This window comes from Arvicola amphibius, chromosome 7, assembly GCF_903992535.2.
Source record: "Arvicola amphibius chromosome 7, mArvAmp1.2, whole genome shotgun sequence".
Classification (NCBI taxonomy): domain Eukaryota; kingdom Metazoa; phylum Chordata; class Mammalia; order Rodentia; family Cricetidae; genus Arvicola; species Arvicola amphibius.
The window spans coordinates 82,148,266-82,171,072 of NC_052053.1; the positions used below are offsets into that span (position 1 = coordinate 82,148,266).

General features: G+C 42.9%; 1 protein-coding gene across 1 annotated transcript in view; it reads left to right on the forward strand.

Annotated features, from left to right (window-relative positions):
• The window catches only part of Kcnk10 (potassium two pore domain channel subfamily K member 10), a 126,461-nt gene that overhangs the window by 61,024 nt on the left and 42,630 nt on the right, over nucleotides 1–22,807 (forward strand). The window contains exons 3-4 of the mRNA XM_038338114.1: nucleotides 10,200–10,317; nucleotides 19,436–19,596. Coding sequence (XP_038194042.1) covers nucleotides 10,200–10,317; nucleotides 19,436–19,596 — 279 coding nt within the window. The remainder of the gene's footprint in view (nucleotides 1–10,199; nucleotides 10,318–19,435; nucleotides 19,597–22,807) is intronic.

Genomic DNA, 22,807 nt, shown 5'->3' on the forward strand with positions numbered 1-22,807 from the left:
CTGCCACTGTTTTGTGATCTCAAACTTCTAGGCCAGATATTAAAGAGCTAATAGAAATTGGCATGGCCCTGGAAAGTAGCAAACAAAGATTCAGTGTTCCAAAAACAAAACCCAAAACCTCCCAGAAAAACAATACCACAAACTCAGAAATAAATGCTAGCCAGCCCTCTTTTCTACACAAATGTGCCGGTGTTGGCTTTTGTTCAAGGTGTTGCTGTATATATTGGGGAATAATGAATTTTTGATGGCGGTTTGTAGAGTCGTTCTTATTTTTTCTAATCCGTGCTCTTCATTTGGATAATTAATATTTGACTACTTGTCACGAAGCAGATCCCACGTTAGACTTTAGCAGTTCTAAAAAGTATGAAGCAAACACTGCCTGTCCTTCAAGAGCCTTGAGCAGAAATTGTACGGCTCGCTCATCTAGGCTTGGTGCTTGCTGCTCACTGTGTTGGGAGTGTGCCTCATCTATCTATTCTCCCTGGGGATCCTCAGAGAGGTAAGCAACCAAGGGACAGAAAAGCAGACAGTGCGCTCAGGCTTTGGTCAGAGGAAGAACTGAGATGCAGACAAGACTGCATGGCTCCAGAAACTTTTCTTTTTTAACCACAATGCTCTATTTCTGGGTTAAGGAGACTGACTTGGCTTGGATGGAGTTCAATGTGATTGGTTTAAATGATTAGGAAGCACTCAGGCTCCCATTCATGGGAAGGGAGAGTCTCAGACTTGACCTCCAGGCCCCCTGCGATGGGGTCATGCACCCGTGAGTGGGGTAGACAATAATGACTGGTTGTTAGCCGGCTTCTGCAGGAATATGATTTTGTGTCTAAACATAGGTATTAGGACTAGGCCAGTACGTTCTGTCTGAAATTCAGAGTACAAAAGCTATCATTAAGGGTAGATTTTCAGTCTGTGTTGGGAACATTTCTTTTTCTCTTAACAGAAATAGGAAGAAGAGGCAGAAGCTTGTGGGCTCGGGATGACCCCCAAGATTGACCTTAGGGGTTCTTTAAAATGCGAACGATTGTGTCAGTTCTGAATTGTCTGTGTCATCCTGTGCAGTGAAAGAGCAGATGAAGGTTAGAAAAATGCTTAGAAACTCAATAGAAAGTTGCCTGTAGAAGACAGGAGAGGGCTAGCATTAAAGACTTTAAGCCATTTTAGCCTTGCTCCTTATTAATTATCATACCTCCAAACAAATTACTTCTGCTTTTTGTGGTCTCGTTTGAGAGTATTCTCATTGAAAAGAATTTGACGTGCTATCTAGAGCTTTTATGATAACCAAAGAGTCTAGCATATTGCAAATGCTGGCTACTATCATTACTTTTAAGGGTATTCTAGAACTTTCTTTGGAGTGTCTCTGATTTACACAACTTACTTATTTCCCCATAATCAGACTGTGCTTATCAGAGACAAGCTGGGGGTATGTGTAGGCTCATTCTTTACTGGGCTGTGGTCAAGGTTGAACAATAAAGAACAAGGAGTCAAGCAATGGAGTCAAGTGCAGTGAAAGCAAGGGAGCTCCCTGGAGGCATAGTTGTTTATTATTATTATTATTATTATTATTATTATTAATACAAATTTCCCCTCCTCCCCTCCTCCCATTTCCTTCCCCCTCCCCCCACTCCCCTTTCTCCTCCCTTTCCAGTCCAAAGAGCAGTCAGGGTTCTCTGCCCTGTGCGAAGTCCAAGGTCTAGGAAGGTGAGCATCCAAACAGTCTAGGTTCCCACAAAGCCAGTACATGGAGTAGAATCAAAACCCAGTGCCATTGTCCTTGGCTTCTCAGTCAGCGCTCCATGTAAGCCACGTTCAGAGAGTCTGGTTTGATCACATGCTCCATCAGACCCAGTCCAGCTGACCTTGGTGAGTTCCCATTAGATCGGCCTCACCATCACAGTGGGAGGGCGCACCCCTCGCGGACCTGACTTCCTTGCTCATGTTCTCTCTCCTTCTGTGGAGGCATAGTTTTAATCATCTACTAAGTTCAGGCTCTCTCTAATACTCTCTCTATGCTCATATTGCTTACGTAGACTAGTCAGTGATTTGATTATTTATTTTATTCTTATTCTCCTAATTCTATTTTTTATTGAGTGTTGGTGGAGGGGGGCACGCATGTCGCCGAGCCTTTGTGGCAATCAGAGAACACTTTCAAGAGTCACCCCTTTCTCACCATGTGGATCCCAGGGGTCAGACAGTCAGGTTTAGCAGCATGTGCCTCAATCTGCTGAGCCATCTTGCCAGACTGTGGAGCATCCATTGGATATTCTCCTCGAGACCAGGGTAATTTTCAACATTACTTGAAAATGTGTTACTTGGTTTGTAGAGACTGAGCCCAAACCAAGATGAAAGGGTAATGTTTATTTTGTCTGAGAGTTTATTGGTCATATCAGTGTTGACACATATATTCTTAGTTTCTTAGTGGACTTGGTGTTTTCATTGTGGTTTATTTTGTTCTTCTGAACAATCAGGTGGGGGGAGAAATTTTACAATGTCATATGGCACAATTTAGAAAGAAGTTAAATAAGCTCCCCCCAATGTCTTTGGTTCTCCATGACAATATCTAGCTAAATTAGTCATTATATTCAGGCATTAATAAATTGAGCTTTAGAACCCGCTCCCCCTTGATCAAATGATTTACTTGGGATCATGAGAAAGTCTAGGTTGTCTTAAGACTGTGGGCTAGGGATGTCTGCTGGCTCATCCTGGGTTTCTCTAATCCTATAAATAGATCTGCTGCTCATCTACCTTCTGCAGGTGGCTTTCGCTTTAGATTTATGGTCAGGATATAAAGTCCTGATGAAAGCTTGCTACCCGCCTCTCCTGGGATCTGAGGAAAGGCTAATATTTGCACATAACTGAATATTCAAAGCAGCAGGAAAGAAACCCCATGGTGATAGTCACTATAGCCCACGGGTGCCTCTCCCTTTGTCTTTCTGAGCACATCTCAGGAAGATGGGGTGGGGTGGGGTGGGCTGTTGAGGGCTTTGAGGTGGTGCAGTTAGGGTGGCCTCTGAATTGTGTCAAATTCTCCCAGGCCAGCAGAGGTCTAACATCACATTGACCCTCTGCCTGAGCAGAAGATGATCTTAGCCTCCTTTCTGTTCTTCTAGTTCTCTCACAAGCAGTTGAGATGTCCCAGACCTGGTGTGTGACAGGTGTGGTGAACGGAGTGATCTGAGATGGGGAGGGAATCAGAAACACCTCAGGATAGACAGATCCAACTTTCCAGAGTCTGGCTCGATGTTCTTCATGGTGACCATTCTAACAGCATCACTGGCTAGATTTGCCATCCTCCAAATGTGAGCTGTGGCCCAGGTCCCTCACTATTCTCAGTCTCACATGTCCCGTGGAGACACAGTCATTGTGTGGGCTGGGTTAATATGTGCACTCATAGGAACTTAAGGGATTCATTTCCATCATCATCATCATCATCATCATCATCATCATCATCAAATGAGAGTTTGCTCTCTGAACTGTTCCATACTTTTTTTTTCTTTTTTAAGTTTTTCAAGGCTGAGTTTCTCTATGTATCTTTGGCTGTCCTGGAACTCACTCTGCAGACCAGGCTGGCCTTGAACTCAGATCCACCTGCCTCTGCCTCCGGAGTGCTGGGATTAAAGGTGTGCGCCACCACCACCAGGCTTTGTTTCCTACATTTTCCAAAAGCCTTGACAACGACCTCGTAAGGGAGATAGTCTTTCCTCATTTTACAGACGAGAAAACAAGTTCAGAAGCTGGGTGACTTGCACAGTCCAAATATTTGTGGCTTTATTTATATTTGCAAGAGTCACATTTCTATCAGTCTCTACCTGTCTGTACTGAGGCGGGGACGTCTCTGACCCTGGCAGCCTGCCTAGCTGAGCAGGGCTCCAGACTTCCTCTGGCTCTCAGCGTTGCTGTTTGATTTTCTGTTTCAGCTAAATTCCCCTCCCCCAGCCCCAGCATACTCCTTGTTGAGTTTGTGAAATATTTATGTGTTGAGTACTTCTGAGGCAGGAGAAAGGAGGAAAGAGGTTTGCAAACAAATTAATATCATCTTTCTGCTTCTCACCTCTATCGTTAAAGGAAGGAGGGCGGGTTACCACCCCACTGTTGGAGTTTTGAACCACCGAGGGTGTTTTGGGCTGTAAGGCATGCGGTTTCCTGTGCTTTTCTTACTGGGCTTAGGGCTTTCCTTCTCTGTCCATTCATAGCTGAGTGCGTGCTCACTTTTAGTATGCGTATGAAGCCACTTCCCACACTCACACACCATGCCACCTCACCCCCCTGACCAAATATCCAATTCATCAATTCCTTTACTGACGGTACCCTGTAGGGACGAACCTTGGGGACCGGGAGCTGTGAGTGTACCCTCAGATATGGTCTTTTCTTTTTCTCCTGTGGTGTAAATTATTAGCAAAATGACTGTGGCCAGGATTACACGTGAGCTGTGTTTCTAGTTTAATTTTTAACAGATGCAGTCTTTGTTCTGGAAATGTCCTGGTTAGGACAATAAATCCAACGGTTACCCTAGCTATCTGCGCCCATGCGTGTGGCGCAAATCTGTTGATTTCTTCAGCTAATCTAAGACAAGCAGGTGATTACGGCTCTTGGGTTGTTTGTCTTCATGGTGCCTCCTAAGAAGAGAAAGAAACAGATGATCTCACCAAGCACACAGATCATAGAAGAAAAGCCCCAGACAGTTATGGATCCCCTGTGGGCCATCATTTATCCCTGTGCAGTGCTAACGCTCATGATGGCGTCTTGTGTTGTATGGAAGTGTGATTTACACATCCCAGCATCCCGACAGAGGAGCCTGGCGAGGGGTCCTGCAAGGAGGAGTCACCTCTCCCTCCCCTGTTTACCCCACAGCAGGCTTTTTCTGGGAGGCTATAGCTTCTCTCTTATACTTTCCCTGTGGTTTCGCTGCATGGTGCAGAAATATAGTGGTGCCGGGAGAGAGATACAGATTCTGTTAGATTATGCCCTCCTCCAAGTCAGTTCCCTTTCTTGTTTTTGTTTCCCCCCTCCTTCTTTTTTTTTTTTTTTAAAAATCATTTCACATGGCCACGCATGTATTTATGGGGTGGTGGTTGTTATTTAATGGCCATCTCATATACTATGAAGTAGAAATGTTTTCCTCTCCCAGGAAAGATTGTGCGCTTATGTCCCTTACCTTAGCTTGTTCATTCATTTCAATACTTGCTGTAGTGTGCCCTCTTGAGTCGCCCAACCCAGTCTAGGCAGCTGGGTTGGTGCTAGAATTCCAACTCAGGGGCCAAACAGGAATATCAACAAAGAGTGGAATTAGAATACAAAGTAATGTCTTCTTATAAGTAGTCTCTCTCTTTCTCTCTCCCTCCCCATCCATCCATCCATCCATCCATCCATCCACCCATTCATGCATCCATCCATCCATCATCTGTCTATCTTTCTACTTATGAACCATCTATCAATAGCATACCTATCGCCTACCATCTCCTATGATCTCTCTATCTCTCATCTCTCAATACCTCATTTCCCAGCCATCTATCATCTATCCATCCCTTGCCATCTGTCTACTCTAAGACCTCTTGGACTTGATTGTGGTTGAATTTGTAGGTGAACAGAACATGCTCACCAAGTCAGAGGCTGTGACCCAAACTGATATAAATGTTGGTTGAATTTTCACCACCTACAACTTTATTTATTTTTTTTGGAGGTTCTGGAGTTGAATCTAGCTAAAGCCTTAAACCTCGAGACAAGTGCTTTACCTCTGAGCTGTCGCCCCAGCCCCATGTAATGTCTTTTAAACTCAATGTACACAGTACTGTTGAGTCATTGCTCAAATGTTCATGATCTCCTGGATGATTTCTTATATCCCTCCTGCTTTTTGTCTTGAGACAGTGTCGTGAAGCCCAGGTTGGCCTAGAATTCTATGTGTAGCCTTGTACTCCTCTTCTTTCTCCCTCAGTTTCCTAAGTTTTGGGATTAAAGGTGCATACTTCCACACCCAGCTTTAGCTTGACTTTGGTGGCATGAATACAAAGATAATAAAAGCATTAAAAATTCATTTAATTATATAGTGTTTACTCAAGCTCAGACCATTAAAATCATTGGATAGTACTTTAAAAATTAATAAAGTTAATTTTAAATAAAATTAATTTTAAATACAAATTAATGTTAAAACCATAGACTCATTCAGAATTACTGCTATTTAGTTAAAACAATGTGCCTATCATATATAATTTAAAAATGCTAGATAAATTTTAAGTAGTTTCTCTATAAGTAAATAATAATTGTTTGGGGGTATAAGTATGTTTGCTGTATTTGAATATTACACAAAGTATAGCATATACATGGTACCTCAGAAATGCAGTATTTTTTTTATCAGCTACAATTTAAAGAGTTGATCCTCCAAATTCAAGTGATAACAGTTTTAACCAGGTTTACTGGTCATTTTAACCTCATTTTAATTTTACATAGAATCAAGTATCTAAAACCTTACCAAGAATTTGGGGGCTCGCTGAAAAGCACATTTTCACCTTCTTTCTACTTCCAAGTCTCGCTCCTAGTGGTTTTAGTCCAAATTATCAGTGGGCCCAAAGCAACCCTTTTATACAATTTCCTTAGAATGGCTTCCCTGGGCATTTGTGTACATTGCCCACTTCATATATGGTTTAGGGGAAAGAAGGGCGTTTACTTCACAGATATAAAACTATCAGATGGAGGTGCTCCTAGCAAGTACCCAAGCTACTGACCGCCGTGAGGTTCCCTCCTGCCTATGTGCTAGGACAATGGCCATGTTTGATCTTCATATGGTTATGGGGATGGATGGGGAAAAGGAGTGCATTCTGGGTATCGTGTGTAGAGAATGGAGCCAAACCATTCGCTTTGGGCTAGACAGGGTGTGGGTCAAGGCTTCACTGCTTCCTGGCTTTGCGACCTCAGATGTATTAGTTAACATTCCCATGCCTGCTGCAGCATTGCTGAAGTGGGAACGATAGCACCCTCTTGGGATTTGGGTAGAGAGTAAACTTGGTGGTACTTCTTATGTGCCTGGCTCAATGCCGGTGCTTGAAGAGTGTTAGTTTCCTTCCCTTTCAGTTGATAAACACTTCTTTTGAAGGTTGCATGCAAAAACATCAAATATCCATTAACTGCATTATTCAAGAAAAGTGAATCTTGAAGAGGCATCTTACTTCAGATCTTTCGATGCAGCAATAATCACTTCCATTTGTCTTTCTTGCAAATCCATGTTTTATGTGTGGCACTGGGTTTTTTTTTTTATGATGTTTGTGGGAAATTCTCAGCACTGGGAGACTCGGCTGAACATAAACTCTCTTTCAAGTTCTATGGAAATGTTAGGTATTGGTGGTGTGATTTGAAGCCCGAGTGACTGAGGCCTAGAACTGTCCTGGAGGTATCACTCGTGAGTGGCGTCTTCGGAGGTGGATAGATAGTGAGGATGGATCTAAGCCTCGGTTAAGACTGTCTGACGTGGTTGGATAGCTCTCACACAGCACAATGAAAGTGAGGTTTAGCACTGGAAAGAACTCCCCCGCCTGTCTCCCTCAAAAACAGAGGAGAGACTGGGAGATGGCTTAGTTGGCATAGAGCCTGAGGTGCAAGTATCAGGACCACAGCAGCCACATAACGACCAGGTGTGATGGCATGCATGTGCAATACCTGTGTTGAGGAAGGGGAGACAGGTGGATCCCAGAGCTTGCTGGCCAGCTGGTCTAGACAGTTGGTGAGCTCCAGGCTCGGTGAGAGATCTCGTTTCTAAGACAAGCTGGTGAGTGATAGAGGACGACACCCAACGGTGACCTCTGGCCGCCACACATACATGCACACCCATGTGTACGTGTACCACTGCACAGTAGATCCGAATGCAGCGCCGGGTTAATAAGTAGTCCTGTCACCCGGCGCTGATTCAAGCCATTTCACAGCCCATGCAGCTGCTGCTAAATTCTGGGGTGCCTGCGTTTATGTCAGAAACCACCGCTAGCTCTAACCTTCATAGTGCTTCATTTCCTTAGGGTCAAGGAGGACTAAAGACTAAAACAGAGACTGTCTTTACCCTGTCACCTACTCAGTTTTATTTACATGCAAAATCTATCCGACAGCTTCTTTTCATACCACCTCTGAAGTAGGAAAGGTATTTTTGCATATTTAAGCAGTTATTTATAAGAGGACAGAAAGAAAAAAAATAAACAACAGAAACTCTATGTAACCCGCCAAGGCTAAATAAAATATTCATTGTGTGGCGGTTTATAGAACAGGTCACTTATCCCTGTCCTAGAAAGCTTGAGTGATCTCATTAAGCATTCATACTGAAGAGAATAAGGACTTTCTAGTTGTCCTCCAATGTGTGACAACCACTGTGTGTCTGAGCCAAGCTTAACGGGCACTGTTGAGGACACAGAAATGTGTCTTATTGTTTATGCCTTGCCCTCTCTACACTGGGCAGTTCCAACTTTGCCCAAAATATGGAGTCTCAATCTCTCTAATCAGCTCATGCCCCTGTCACCTCCTCCTTGGAGCTCCTAGGTGGAAGGCTTCTTGTTACAGTTCACAGTTGTGGACTGCAGGTGCCTGGGATGCATGATATCAACTCCTCCGCACCCAACCTGAAGCAGGATGGCAGGACCAGCTCAGGAAGGGCTCCCGAGAGGATTTATCTTCTTCTGCTCATGCTGAAGTGGGGGACGAATTTTAGGGTTATGTTGAAATTGGTGCACAAGCATAAACTCAGGAAGGGGAGTAATAATATGTATAATATGTGGAGCAGTGATATGTAGATTGAGGCACTGGGGAGACGCAGGACCTTAATTAGACCTGTTTGGTGGGCATAGTTTGTGGCAGAGTGTAATCAAAGGCACGAGGGAGTGAGAGAGCACCCCAATGACTGGCGACAGTTCCATTGCGGGTTGATGAGGATGGGTCATCATTGTAGAGGATGTAGTGGCCATACTGAGGCAGAGTATGGGATTCCAGTGGTCACTGAGGAGTTGGTCCAGGCTGATTAATAAAATGAGGGCAGGACTGGTGAGGTGGCTCCTGGGGTAACAGGGGCTTCCTGCCAATCCTGATTATCTGAGTTCCTTCAGAAGAACCTGTATGCTGGGAGGAGGGACCTGACTCCCACAGGCTGTTCTCTGCACTCCATCTGTGCACTGTGGTGCCTGCACACCCCTTCTCCCCAAATACAGTTTCAATTTCAATAATGTAATAAAATAGTGATATATGGGGGTGAGGGTGAGCACCACAATGATACCTAGGGAACTGATGTTATAGCCACGCACTGCATAACAGTGCAGTCAAAAATGGGCCACGTACATGATGGTGGCCCTAGTAAACTTATTGATATCATAGTAATTTTTGTTTGTGTTGGTCCACTTTATGATGTTTATACATTGAACAGCCATGTCCCTGAATCACATGGCTGTCTTTGGTAAATTCTAACAAAGACAGTCATGGGCTGAGAATATTAAAGGGACCACCTCATTAAAGCCTTATAACTATGTTACTGAGTAGTGGTGGCGCACGCCTTTAATCCCAGCACTCGAGAGGCAGAGGCAGGCTGATCTCTGTGAGTTCAAGGCCAGCCTAGTGTACAGGGCGGTAGTTCTAGGTCAGGCTCCAAGCCTATGGAAAAACCCTGTCTTGGGGGGGAAAAAAACAAAATAAAAATTCCTTATAGCAAGGGAAGGTCTCACCTTCAGTTTGCAAGCAAATTAATTTGGCTTAGAGAGGTTGAGGTAAAATATCTAAGATTCTGGTATTAATAACAGGCAGAACCAAGCTGATCTGACCTGGTGCCTGAGTTTTAAACTCCTCTACTATTGGAAGAAACTCAGTGGAAAGCACTTTAACAACACAGAAAAGGGTGAGTGAAAAAGAACCCTCTAGCCTGCCTTTCCAGAAACGAGCACTTGTAGACAGATGTCTACAATTCTATCTATCCAGACACACAGCAGTGTGTGTGCATTTCATATAATTGAGGCCACCCATGCTTGTAAGTCTTATATAAACTTATGTAAAGTTTTATATAAATACTCTAAATCTTAGATGTTTCTCTCACTTAAACGTCCTCTTCTGATTTTCACGGGTGTATGGTATGCCACTTGAAGCCTGTACGTTTTTCTGCTTCATCGCCAGTGTCTAGCTCCTCGCAGGTTCTTGAGCAGCATGGCAGTTTATCAGATGCTTACTTGTGCTTTTCCCTCTCTTTGCAGCATGCGCTCGATGCTGACAATGCAGGAGTCAGCCCGGTAGGAAACTCTTCCAACAGCAGCAGCCACTGGGACCTCGGAAGTGCCTTTTTCTTTGCTGGAACTGTCATCACGACCATAGGTATCCAACCATTTACTAATATTTTTTCCTCTGCAGACCCTTCTGAGGAGTGGGTAGAGAAAATTTGTCTTCTTAAACTGTAGTACCAGATTCTCCCTACTTGGCCCAGTGAACACAGCTGTTGGAGTACTTTTAGTAAAAAACCAGAGCAGGGTAGAGATTTCCAAATGAAGAGCATTTCAACCGAAGGAACCTAATGCCAAGGCAACGGGAGAAGGCACGGCCTGACCGGTTGAACTCAGATTGCTCTGCTGTGCTCAGATTCCATTGTAAAGATGGCACTTCTTCGTAGAATTCATACAGTGGTATGAAAACGTTCTACAAAGTTGGGTATGGGGGAACAAAACACCTTCCCCCCCTCTTTAGTTTTTTATTGTTCTGGAGAAAATAACTTCCATCTCTTTGTCTGATGGTTTCAGTGCCCATCTCTGGGGTCTTAAATACCAAACTGGTACTGCTACTTCTAGAATTTTTAGTTTTAGGGATTGTTTTTGAGCTTCCCACTGTGCAAGTGGAAGCATTGGTCTCCTTCTTCCTTTCTGGTCCACTTCCTTGTGGATATCTTCCTAGGATAGTTTGACTACATAAAAACCTGGGTATTTGCCTGGAGCAGACCCTTGCACATGCTCTTTGCAGCTGACCCTCATAGAAACTGTCACTACTGTCTTTCTGTGACAGTGTCAGCATTATTTTATGCATTCTTTGTTTTCTGATACTCAAGTACTGTGAATTTTGTCTTAGCGGTTATTTTATAATAGTATATAATAACCTTATGTTCTAGTTATTAGCCAGTATGCATAGATCCTGATTATGAGTGATGACATTTCCCTTTCCCATCTTTCTCCACCACACAATTTTAGCTGACACAATTTTACCATCTTTTCAGTGTTTGCCTTAACACAATTAGTGTGGCTTCTAGCATGTGATTTGTCAACTTTAAGTGATATGTGCATAGACATGGGGCAGAGGAATTGGCTTCTGCAATCAGGATCCCAAGACAGGTCCATTTGGCAAGCTATTTGCAATAGAAGCCATGGGGTGCTTTTGGGTAGTTTAATTTGAGTTCAAAGGTTTCAGATCCGGGGATATTGATGGTACAATTCTTAGAATGAGGCCAAAGGGCTGAAAATCCACAAGGCCAGTGGTATAAATCCTATTGACTACAGGTCAGAGAGGTTGGAGTTCTGATGTCAAAGAGTAGGAGAAGCAAAATGTTTCTGAGTTGTATATGCTTATGTGAGAGACACAGGCAGAGAGAGGTAGAGAGAGATGATAGATAGATAGATATATAGATAGATAGATAGATGATAGATGATAGATAGATAGATCGATAGATAGATGATAGATAGATAGATAGATGATAGATAGATAGATCGATAGATCGATAGATAGATTATAGATAGATAGATGATAGATAGATATCTTTTCTATGCCTCCACTTTTTTGTTCTATAATGCCCTCAGCCAATGATCCTGCCCACAATGAGGATGGATCTTCCAAACTTAGTCCATATACTCACATGACAATGCCCTGTGGAAACATCTAGAAACATTTTTGCAGACACATCCAGTAATAATGCTTTACCAGTTTTCTGAGTAGTCACAATCCAGGCAAGTAAACTCCTAAAATTAACCACCAACTCTCTAATCTAATTAGATGGCAAGCTATTTCACATCTGCAATTCTTTTTTTTTTGTTTTGTTCATCTTTTTTTTCTTTATTTTTTTCTCTTTTTTTATTAAAAATTTCTATCTCCTCCCCTCCTCCTCCCCCTTCCCTCCCCTCCCTTCCACCCATATCCCCACTCCTCCAAGCCAAAGAGCCATCAGGGTTCCCTACGTTAAGTCCAAGGTCCTCCCAGCTCCCCCTAAGTCCAGGAAGGTGAGCAACCAAACTGACAAGGCTCACTGTGAGCCCGTCCATGCTGTAGAGTTCATGCTCATCACCGTTGTCCTTGGTTTCTCAGTCCTCACTCATAATTTATGGTTTCTAGCCATAAATAAAGGACATTGAGCCTATAATTTGTAAAAAAAAAAATCCTAGAGAAGATATATAAGAAGGTGAATCTAAAGAAAAACATATAGTTATCCTCCTGGATATTGGAAGTAGACAAGATTGCCGGACAAAAAATGGGAACTTGGGGGTGGGGTGGGATGGGGGGATGGGGGGATGGGGAGAGAAAAGTGTGAAGTGGAGGATGGGAAGAGCTTGGGGGAATAGGATGGTTGGGATATAGGAAGGGTGGATATGAAAACAAGGAATTATATATCTTAATTAAGGGAGCCATTCTAGGGTTGGCAGAGACTTGACTCTAGAGGGGTTCCTAGGTGTCCAGGAAGATGCCCCCAGCTAGTTTCTTGGGCAGCTGAGGAGAGGGTGCCAGAAATGTCCAGATCCTATTGCCATACTCATGAATATCTTGCATATCACCATAGAACCTTCACATCTGCAATTCTTAAACTCATTAACACCAGCTATTGTCAGAGTTCCAAGGGTCCATTATGCATATAGATCTGCACCTAGAAGCCTTTATGACCTCCAAATCAGGATAGGCCATTGGAGTTCACAAACTCCCTACACCCAACAGAGAAAGCGTGTGGCCTGGACCCTCATGTGCTATGAACTTCAGCGAATCCAAGGACACTGTAGTCATCCATCAGAAAAGAATGATGTCATGTTAGAATGTGTTTGACAGTCTGGTTATTAGAATGAAGAAAGGCATCATGTATTTTAAGAGGATTTGTAAGAGAATTAAAACTGAGAAAGTCTTGGCCATTTCAAAAGATTTACTTTGGAAAAGGCTCTCAAGTGCCAGTATTGGATCCATGAGATTTTAGGGGATATTACATATAATAGACGAAAAATCCCTATTCATTTTGTTGTATGAAATTGCTAAATTAGAGTTTTTTCTGAGATATTGATAGGACCTTATCTATGCTGGACTCTGAAGTATCGGTATGGCTTTCAGAAAAGCACTAATGGTATTTATTGACACTCAGTGTTCTGACCACCCATCACTCATAAATTTTTTAAATTCATCTTTGTCCTAACAACAGTATCTACAATCTTCCCTTTCCACTCATGAGCCCTAGCTCTGGAGACGAATGATGATATCTATACAAAGCAATTCTGTCTGTGGCCAGAATAATCAGTTCAAAGATGGCCAATGAGAACTTCTAGGGATTTCGCTTGAACTTTAGAGGAAATGGCTTCCTTACTTCCTCCCTGGTGGCAAACCCAGAGAAGGAAGAGCCAAGCCCCTGCCCCTCACTTCCCTTGGTAGGTTACTCTGTCTAGACTTGAGCTAACCCTGCTGGGGTAAGGAAAGGGCTAGAGGTAAGTGGATCCTGCTCACGGCCTGTGAGCTCTGAATGGGGCTACTTGCAAAAGTACTAAGAAACATTAAATTTTCTATTTTTCCAGAGTCAGAGGGATTTCCCTTTGTTTAGGTTTAAGCTAGTCTACATTGGATTTTCTATAATCTAGACATTTCTAACCGATGTACACAGACAGAAGAGAGTTGATAAAGGGTCCATGAGTATCTTTTGACCCCATGACAAGTGACTGATTCTTTTGGCTACTGTAGCTGCCATCTTTGGGCCACATGATCTTGCTTTAAGTCTTAGACTGAGCTCCCCTGTTAGATGAGCCCCTGGGTTCATGTGTCCTCGTCTTGGCTATTTGAGAGGCTGCTACCTCTGTGGAAATAGGCTGGCCACTGTGTCTAAGCAGTTGTATATATAGGATCACTCCCGTATTCCAAATCACAAAGATGCTGGCTACCAGCAGGCAACCACTACAAAGCAAGGATAAAAACAAAACTAAACAAAAATATAACCCACCACTCGAAGATTATAGCAGGCTGGGTTCTTGTCCTGTGTAACTTTTCCCTTTCTTTCTTTTAACTAAGACATAATGAATTCTAAGTTGAGTACTATTTAGCTGAGTAAAATTTAATTCCAAAGTGTCATAACAAAGCCAGACAGCTAGAGCAGTTAAGATGAAATGTCTTGATGCAATGTAAGTAGGAATGAGGTGAGAAAACAAACTGCCAAAAAAGCCATGTACTTATGGTAAGTTCATTTCAAGACTTGCAAAGAGGCTTGTAAGTAATCTCAGGGGTGGTCATTCTTCAGCTGCTTCTGAGAAGTTGCTCACTCTCCAGGAGTCAGGAAAGTGGAACAGTTATCCCAGGAAGTTTTATCTCATTAACTGGCAGTTCATATCCTGGTCTGCTTGCTCCAGATCATATAGTTTGCAAGCCAATATTGTTCACGCTTCCCTTATTAGCAATGTTAGAGCTCTGGAGTTCATTGCAAAGCCCGTCTTCGATGGCCCCCTTGGGCTCACTTTTCATACTGTAGTCACATGTTGTGGAGGGATTAATATGTTTCTACTTTTGTGACCCTCTTAACACCACAGTGCAAACCTTTAGGCAGGAAATTAGTTGTTTCCTTGGGAAAGGTTCAAAGAAGGGAAAAGTCCTTTGCTCTGTCAAAGGGCACAGAACTTTGCAGGGCTCTCCTCATGACTCTCATGAGCAGCATGAAGTTACATATGTACGAAAGGTCTTTTCTGAAAAGTGACCCTATTACTCAGTATCTATACACTTCTCAAAAGAGCCTTTTGTATGCTGATATATGCAGAGACTATGCTTGTATCATTAGCCCTCTGTATCTGTGTTTTCATGTCATAGAGTCCACCAATTATGGACTGAAAATATTCAAATGAAAAAAATGTATGCACACTGTACTGTTTTTCCATTCATCATCCCTTCAACAATACAGTCTAACAGCAATTTACATAGCATTTACATTGCATTAGCTATTGTAAGTAGTTTAGATTATATGGGAGAAAGTGTTTAGGTTTATATGCAAATATGGTGTTTATATAAGAGAATAGAATATCCTTGAACTCTGTTATCTGCACGGGCTCCTGGAACTGGTCTCCGCTGCGCATCTGGGAATAGTCATCCAGCAAAGTAAATACATTTAGGAACCTGTTCAAACCAGAAAAAAGACTGGTCTGGATCAAAGGTGCCTTGCAACTATTTATTTCTTCATATCTGATTCTGATATGAAGCCCCTCTTGCCTTTGATTATTGCCTTTGCTGGTGGACCCATGGCAACCAGCTTTTGTAAGCTGGAGAGATGATGTTTGCTCTTGTGTGTGGATGCTTTCACATGGACCATCATTTCCAGAAAGGCAGGAAATGATCACATTATTACTAATGGTAAGAATCAGACCCAGAAGAGTTAATTAACTTACCCATTAGGTCACAGTAAATAAGCAGTGGAGTCTTCTGTCATTCACCCAGTGTCACCTACCAGGACTAGCAGGGCTTGGTGCAAAATGGAAGCACGTGTTTCATTATTAAAAAGTAATTACGAATATCAACATGGTAGCATCAGAACATTTAATCAAGCGTAGGACTATGGAAGGTCTCTTAGGGTTTACAGCTGTAAGGGAAATAATACAGGCAAGAGAAGAATGAATCTCAATTCAATCTGATTTAGGTAGCTGGTGCGAGTCCAGGACTTCAAGAGTCTGACGCCAGATCATTTACTTTAGCCATATTTAAGCACAAAACAATTTCGAAAAGATGTTTTCTGATAACAATTAACTCAGTCCCAAGTAAGCAATAAATTTAAGACGTGTTTACCTTGAGATTCTTTGCAAAGTAGATGTTGCTTTTTTTCACAAAGACAAGTACTGTTGATTCAGATATAGTGCCCAAGATTTATGGTCTAGGGAGATTGGCCTGACCCTAAGATAACATAGAAGTCACCTAGCTGTAAAGTTCTAGTGACATCACTCCTAAGGATGAGTTTTATGGAATGGAAGTCATGTTCAAGATTTAAGTTTGGAACAATTGAAGCATAAATTGTGGGAAATAAGGTCAGAGCCTGGCTCATCTGACAACCAAGAATCACCAGGATGTAAACTACAGCCATTCCCAGCATTCTAGGAAGAACAGCTATATACCTCATTCCACTGAAAAAATAAATTATGTGTTTAGCTTTTCCTGGCTTCCCCAGTGTTTATCCATGTGCACAAAGACTTTTTTGCCCTCAACACAGGGCCTTTCTGAGTGTGAGGTCCTGTTTGACTTGCACAGCTCCTGCATGCAATAGAACATCCCGGTGTGGACAGGTGGCTTCCACAGTCACGGTGTGGCACAGATATGATCTGGGCACCTAAGAAGCATGTGGAAAGTTCTTTGTGTCTCAGGATCATGTCTTTAAACACTTGCTTTTGGGGGCTGGAGAGATAGCTCAGCAGTTAAGAGCATTGCCTGCTCTTCCAAAGGTCCTGAGTTCAATTCCCAGCAACCACATGGTGGCTCACAACCATCTGTAATGAGGTCTGGTGCCCTCTTCTGGCCTTCAGGCATACACAGAGACAGAATATTGTATACATAATAAATAAATAAATATTTTAAAAAAAAACACTTGCTTTTTCCTTAAGGACATTGAGATGCTTTCTACTCAGGGATGATCAGAACCAAGACCCATCTGGTCCTCTGCTACAACAACCTCGTTGTTTCTCTGTGTTCCTGTTCAGCTGGACATCCTTTGCTTAGAGTCAGAAGCCCTAGTTGGTAGAGGGACTTCTGGACTGCCTTTGCTCTCCCTATGTCTATTTCTGATGTGCCAGTTTGGTTCTTTTCGAGCAGCAGGTAAACTCTCTATTTCTCAACCTCAATGGTATTTTGCTGCCTAAGAAGCACTGCATTTACCACCTAGCTGCCATGATCATGGATCCACTTAAGTCATTGAGCTAATGCAGCTCATGGTACACACACACACACACACACACACACACACACACACACACACAAACAAACACACACACACATTGTATCTACTGTATACATTAATACATTCATACGTGCATGCATGACATATTTGAATATTGCCTTATTAACACCCTTACTGGAGAACTTCAATTTTATTTTACTCTGGTATTCTAATCTGCGAAATATTGGTCAGTTCTACTACTGCTACCACCAAATACTCTTCTAGTTCACATTTTCCTCTAATGTTTTCAATACCCTAAGTCTTGGAGAGATTCCACAGGTCTAAGGACAGTGGGGGTATTATGAGGTGAATATGAAACCTCCTTGCTTTTCGCTGGTGCTTCTAGGGTGACGCCTGCATCCTCTGTGAGCACACTCAGGACATGTGTAGAGCTTGTCTGGATGAATAAATGCACACTCAGCAGGGTCAGGGCTTCAATTTGCCTACGTCTGCAATATTTTTCTGAGACAGGCTAAAAGAAAATCTGTATTCCCCGAAACGAGGCTGTTGTGAGACAGTCAAGCTAAAATTATTAGTGTCTCTACAAGTTTCTAGAATGTTTCCAAGGCTCACCTCCAGCCCCTATGATGGGAAGCTGCAGAGGCATGCTCGTTCTCTTTCTAACAGAATAGGTCCGTGAAAATCAGACTAATCTAGGTGAGTATGCTTGGCAAGATCGTTTTGTGTAAACTCCTGAAAGCATTAGAGAAAAAGTCCCAGGAGCTTTGTTGCACATTTAAATCAACATGATAGTGAGCAAAAGAAAATAAGATTAGGAAGTCTTGCCTGCACACTCATCTAAGAAATGGAAAGGGATATTTAAATAAGTTGTGGTAAGAGGTTTGAATGATTCTGAACAGAAAATTGTTAAGGAAAATAGCCAAGTGACTCATGCCAAGTAGAGTCTATCAGCGAACTCTGCAGGCCTATGGGAGCATGAATGATGGACAACCAAGAACGTATTTTCTTTTCTCGTCATGTTGAAAACTTTGTTCTTTTTTTGCTATGTTCTCTAATGTGTCTCTTGCCATGGACCAATACCTCATCCATTGCATGGATTCAAAACCAGGCTTCACTTAAGCTGTCTGAATTGGGGGAGAACATTAATTGGCCGTTTTAAGTATGTAAGGCTAATTGTCAAGAAAATGAATACCAATTACATCTTATGTAAATTGTACTAATATTATAAGCCCCATTTATACGGAATAAGGCTGTCTTAGTTAGGGTTTCTATTGCTGTGAAGAGACACCAGGACCACAGCAGCTCTTACAAAGGATAACATCTAATTGGGGCTGGCTTACAGCTTCAGAGGTTTAGTCCATTATCATCATAGCAGGAAGCATGGCCTGCAGGCAGCTGGTGCTGGAGAAGGAGTGGAAAGTTCTATATCTGGATCCTCAGGCAGCAGGAAGTGACTTGTCACAATGAGCCTGGCTTAAGTGAGACCTTACAGCCTGCTCCCAGTGACATGCTTCCTCTGACAGGCCTCACCTCTTCATGGTGCCACTCCCTATGAGCGTATGGGGGTTATTTTCTTCCGAACCACTACAAAGTCTAATACTCATGATACTTGAATTACTTACATGATGGCAAGCCTCTTAAGAATGCCGATGTTCATATTTTCGAACAACTATTCTCTGTGAAACTCATTTTAATTGGCCTGACTATAGATAGAATCTTTTGTGTTCAAACATCGATTCCATCCACAAACATTTATTTGGCTCTGATTGTTCTGGGTGCAAGGGTAGTGGGTGGAGATACGAGATCTGGGGACTATGTGCCATTTCTAGTAAAGAGAGCTGGGCACAACTAGACTTCACTGTCAATGGGGGAAAGAGACACAGAGCCTTTGCTTACTCATCAGGTTTTCTGGGCTAGGGAAAGACAAGCCTTTTGTCCCATCTGAGTTTGTAGTAGACCGTATTTCTTCTTTAATGTTCAACACCTATTGCTTTACATGAGCTGATGTTGAGCACGGTGAGACCAGGCAAAGGGGATGCCTGAGGGATGATACTATAAGAAAGGGCTTTTGTCTAGAGAGGCAAAGGTGAAACTTTTTGTGTCCATGATGTGTGATATTTCTTAAGAGGAAAGTATGACTTTCCATTAGAAATGCAATTCAGGCTGACCACACATTTCTTAAATATATTAAGTTCTCAGAAACACGGAGACTATTTATATAGCGAGAAGCGAGGGGGCACTGCTTTGAAATGTAAAGGGCTTTGGAGAACATGAATTCTGAGGATTCTTTGGTCAACGCTCTACTTTCTCTGCCACCTCACCGCCTTCCCTCTTTTTCTCTCCACTCTCTCTCCCCAGGGTATGGGAACATTGCTCCAAGCACTGAAGGAGGCAAAATCTTTTGTATTTTATATGCCATCTTTGGGATTCCGCTCTTTGGTTTCTTATTGGCTGGAATTGGAGACCAACTTGGAACCATCTTTGGCAAAAGCATTGCAAGAGTGGAAAAGGTTTTCCGAGTGAGTACTGCGCCAATTTAAACTCTCATTACCGGGTTCGCTGGCTTTGGCCTAATACGGTTTAGAAGCAGCAGCAAGGGCTCTGTCCAAATGAAACAGCTGGATGCTATGACTGTGTTTTATCTTTTGGCCAGTTGTAGAAAGAGGACTGTACCTAAATGTCTTTTTCTGGAATAACTTCCTGCCTTGTGGTGGGTGGTATAAGTACTTGTGGTGGTGTGTGAGTACAAAATCGAAGAAGGTTAAGTGTGGGCTACCAACACGGATATCCCCAGTAGAGGGGAGGCACACTAAATGCCTTAGTCTGTTTAAGTTGCTCTAATGAAAAGCCCGAGGCTGGAAGGCACCTAAACAGCAGAAAGTTACTTCCCACAGATTGGAGACTCGATGTATAAGATTAGGTTCAGGTGCCTGGTGAGAGGCCGCGCTCCCCTTTCAAGGTGCAATTGTCACTGTGACCTCTAGAGAGAAGGGCTCTAAGACCTCATGTGGAGGATGGGTGGAAAGGAAAAAGGGTTTGACACTGGAGGATGACTCTTTTGTAAGGGCTATTACTTTATTGGTGGAGGAGCCCTCATGACTTAACCCCTTAAAGGCCTCGCCTTTAAAGATCACATTAGCCTCCACCTATGGGTTATGTTTACATATGCACGTGCATGTGTTCATGTACATACAAATACTTAACAAATGAAAAAGACGGGAGATGGTTTCCCTACTGTTTTAAAAATGATACAGAGAAATACAAGCATTTTGTTTCATTGTTAGAATGCCTTCACTTGTTTTATTTCTGCAGTGTCTCCGGGGGATCCTGGATTCTGAACTTCTCTGTCCTCTATTCTGTGCTTCATGTCTCTTGCTTCATGGCTCCTCCTTGTTCTGCCTCTCAATGCTGAACATTCCCTCAACAACAGGACACCAGTTCTCTCCTTTATGCTAAGGCGTGGAGCATTGCTATTATCTTAGTACCTATTTTCCTCTTCAGAACTTTAACTTAAGGAGTTTATTTGCTAATGATGATAAGTTTGACCTCTGTAGCAGGCATGCATGATAGATGTGGGGGATCTAAGGTTGCCAGTGCCCTTTAACTCATCCCTAGTCATTTGATTTCATAAAACTTGTGGTTAGCTTAGCCATTTCTGCGCTCTTACTCGGTTTTGATGTCATTCTCATGTCTTTCTGTCCTTCATCAGATGCATAGCTGGGCCATAGTCACATTCAAAAACCCAACATCCTGTGAAGTTGCCTCCATTTCTTCATCAGCAAAAGGCAACAGAGCACAGAACAACTTTAGAAAGCTTTGGTGATGGCTAAATGGAATAATGGCTTGGCAGAAACTTGGCCCAGGACCAGAAACAGAGCTCAGAGCTGCTGTCCCCTCTGAGAGGAGAGTTCGCTGGCAGGCTAGCCACTCACTCAGATTTTGTGTATTTGTGAATTTTTCTGGAATGTCCCACAGCCTTTGCTCCCTGGGTGCTGGCTGAATAGCCAACCTCATTAGAATGTGCACCTGTCTCCTCAGCGGTCACCATGGAAACCATGGTGCTCAGTTTCTCACAGGTTTAGGTCTTCTTAACTCCAGACACAGGGACTTTGTCTACAAAGGGCTGTTTTGAACTCCTCAGAGGTGATTCTTAGCCATCGGCACAGCCCTTTGAGTTAGGGAGAAATGGACGCGGTGGCTGAAGACTCAGAAGAAACAGAATCTTCTTAGAGCATTCCCATGGAGAAATGACGGATTTGGTATTTCCCCTTTTTGTTGGTTTCATTTTCCTTGGTCATAGAAGAAAGGGTTGAATTGTAGCTTTTAAGTCGCCCTGAGCAGATTTAGTTATTGTGTTCTACGTCAGGCAAGAGATTGCAATCATTTTACTGCTTGCCAACCAAAGTGGGAGTGCACTCTCCTGTAGTGCAGTCTAGACTACAAGTGGAAGCATGCTATTCTCTTTTGAGTTGTTTCCAGAAGGCCCTTCAGTAGACTCTGGGGTCAGGTCTGAGCCTTTCCACATTACACTTTTATGCTGATGGCCCATTCAGGTCCTTGCAGCACCGCCAAAGACAGGAAGTTATTCAGGAAGGTGAGCAGCCATGTCTTCCATGGTCAGGGTATCAACAAGGCCAAAGTCAAGGTGTTGGGCCAGATGAAGCTCCTGCTTCCACGTGCATTCATATTCGGAAAACAGTAATTACTGCCTTACTTTTCCTGGGGTGGGTACTCTTTCTATTCAACTTAGATGGAGGAAGTAATTTCAAACCAAAGCAATGATTCCATCTAAGGCTAGCTGAGTTTGGGGTTGCTTACAGGAGCGTGCACAAAGGGTTACTTATGGAAGCATGACTGACTCAGGCACCTGCATTACTAAAACCTCTAAAGGTGACAACTTACAAACGCTGCACAGTGGAGCTCCCTGCACAGTTTGTGGGTAGCTAGACTACCGACGAGTCTCCTTCTCAGGAGTTGCTTACTGATTATTAAACCTCAGCAGGGTCCTCACAAATACTGGGAATTTCATGAGTTGCGATCCTCTCTGCATCTCCCACAAGGCAATGCTTCCATCTGGAGGAAATAGCTACAAACAAGGTTCTTTGTGGTTGTAGGACAGAAAACCCCGTTTCCTTGATGGTTTGTAAGTAGGAGCCTTTAGTTAGTTTTTCTTTTTTCTTTCTTTTTTTTGTGCTGTGAAGAGGCACCATGACCACAGGAACTCTTATAAAGAAAACATTTAATTGGGGTGGGTTAATGACAACGTCAGAGGTTCAGTCCATTATCATCATGGCAGGGAGCATGGCAGCATGCAGGCAGATGTGGTATTGGTTATATCTTGATATGCAGGCCACAAGACGTCTACTGAGATGCTCAGCTGTATCCTGAGCATAGGACACCTCAAAGCCTGCCCCCACAATGACACACTTTCTCTAAGAAGGCCATTCCCACTCCAAGAAAGCCACGTCTTCTAGTGGTGCCACTCCCTATGAGATTGTGAGGGCAAATTACATTCAAACTAACCACATCTCACTCCCTGGCCCCCATAAATTTGTAATAATATCATCACGCAAAATACGTTTAGTGCATTTTCAAAAGTCCCCTTAGTCGATCACATTCTCAACAATGTTTAAAAGTACAAAGTTCAAAGTCTTTTCTGAGATTCTTACAGTCTCTTAACTGTAAAGTCAAAATAAAAAAGAAAATCACATATTTCTAATATATAAAGGC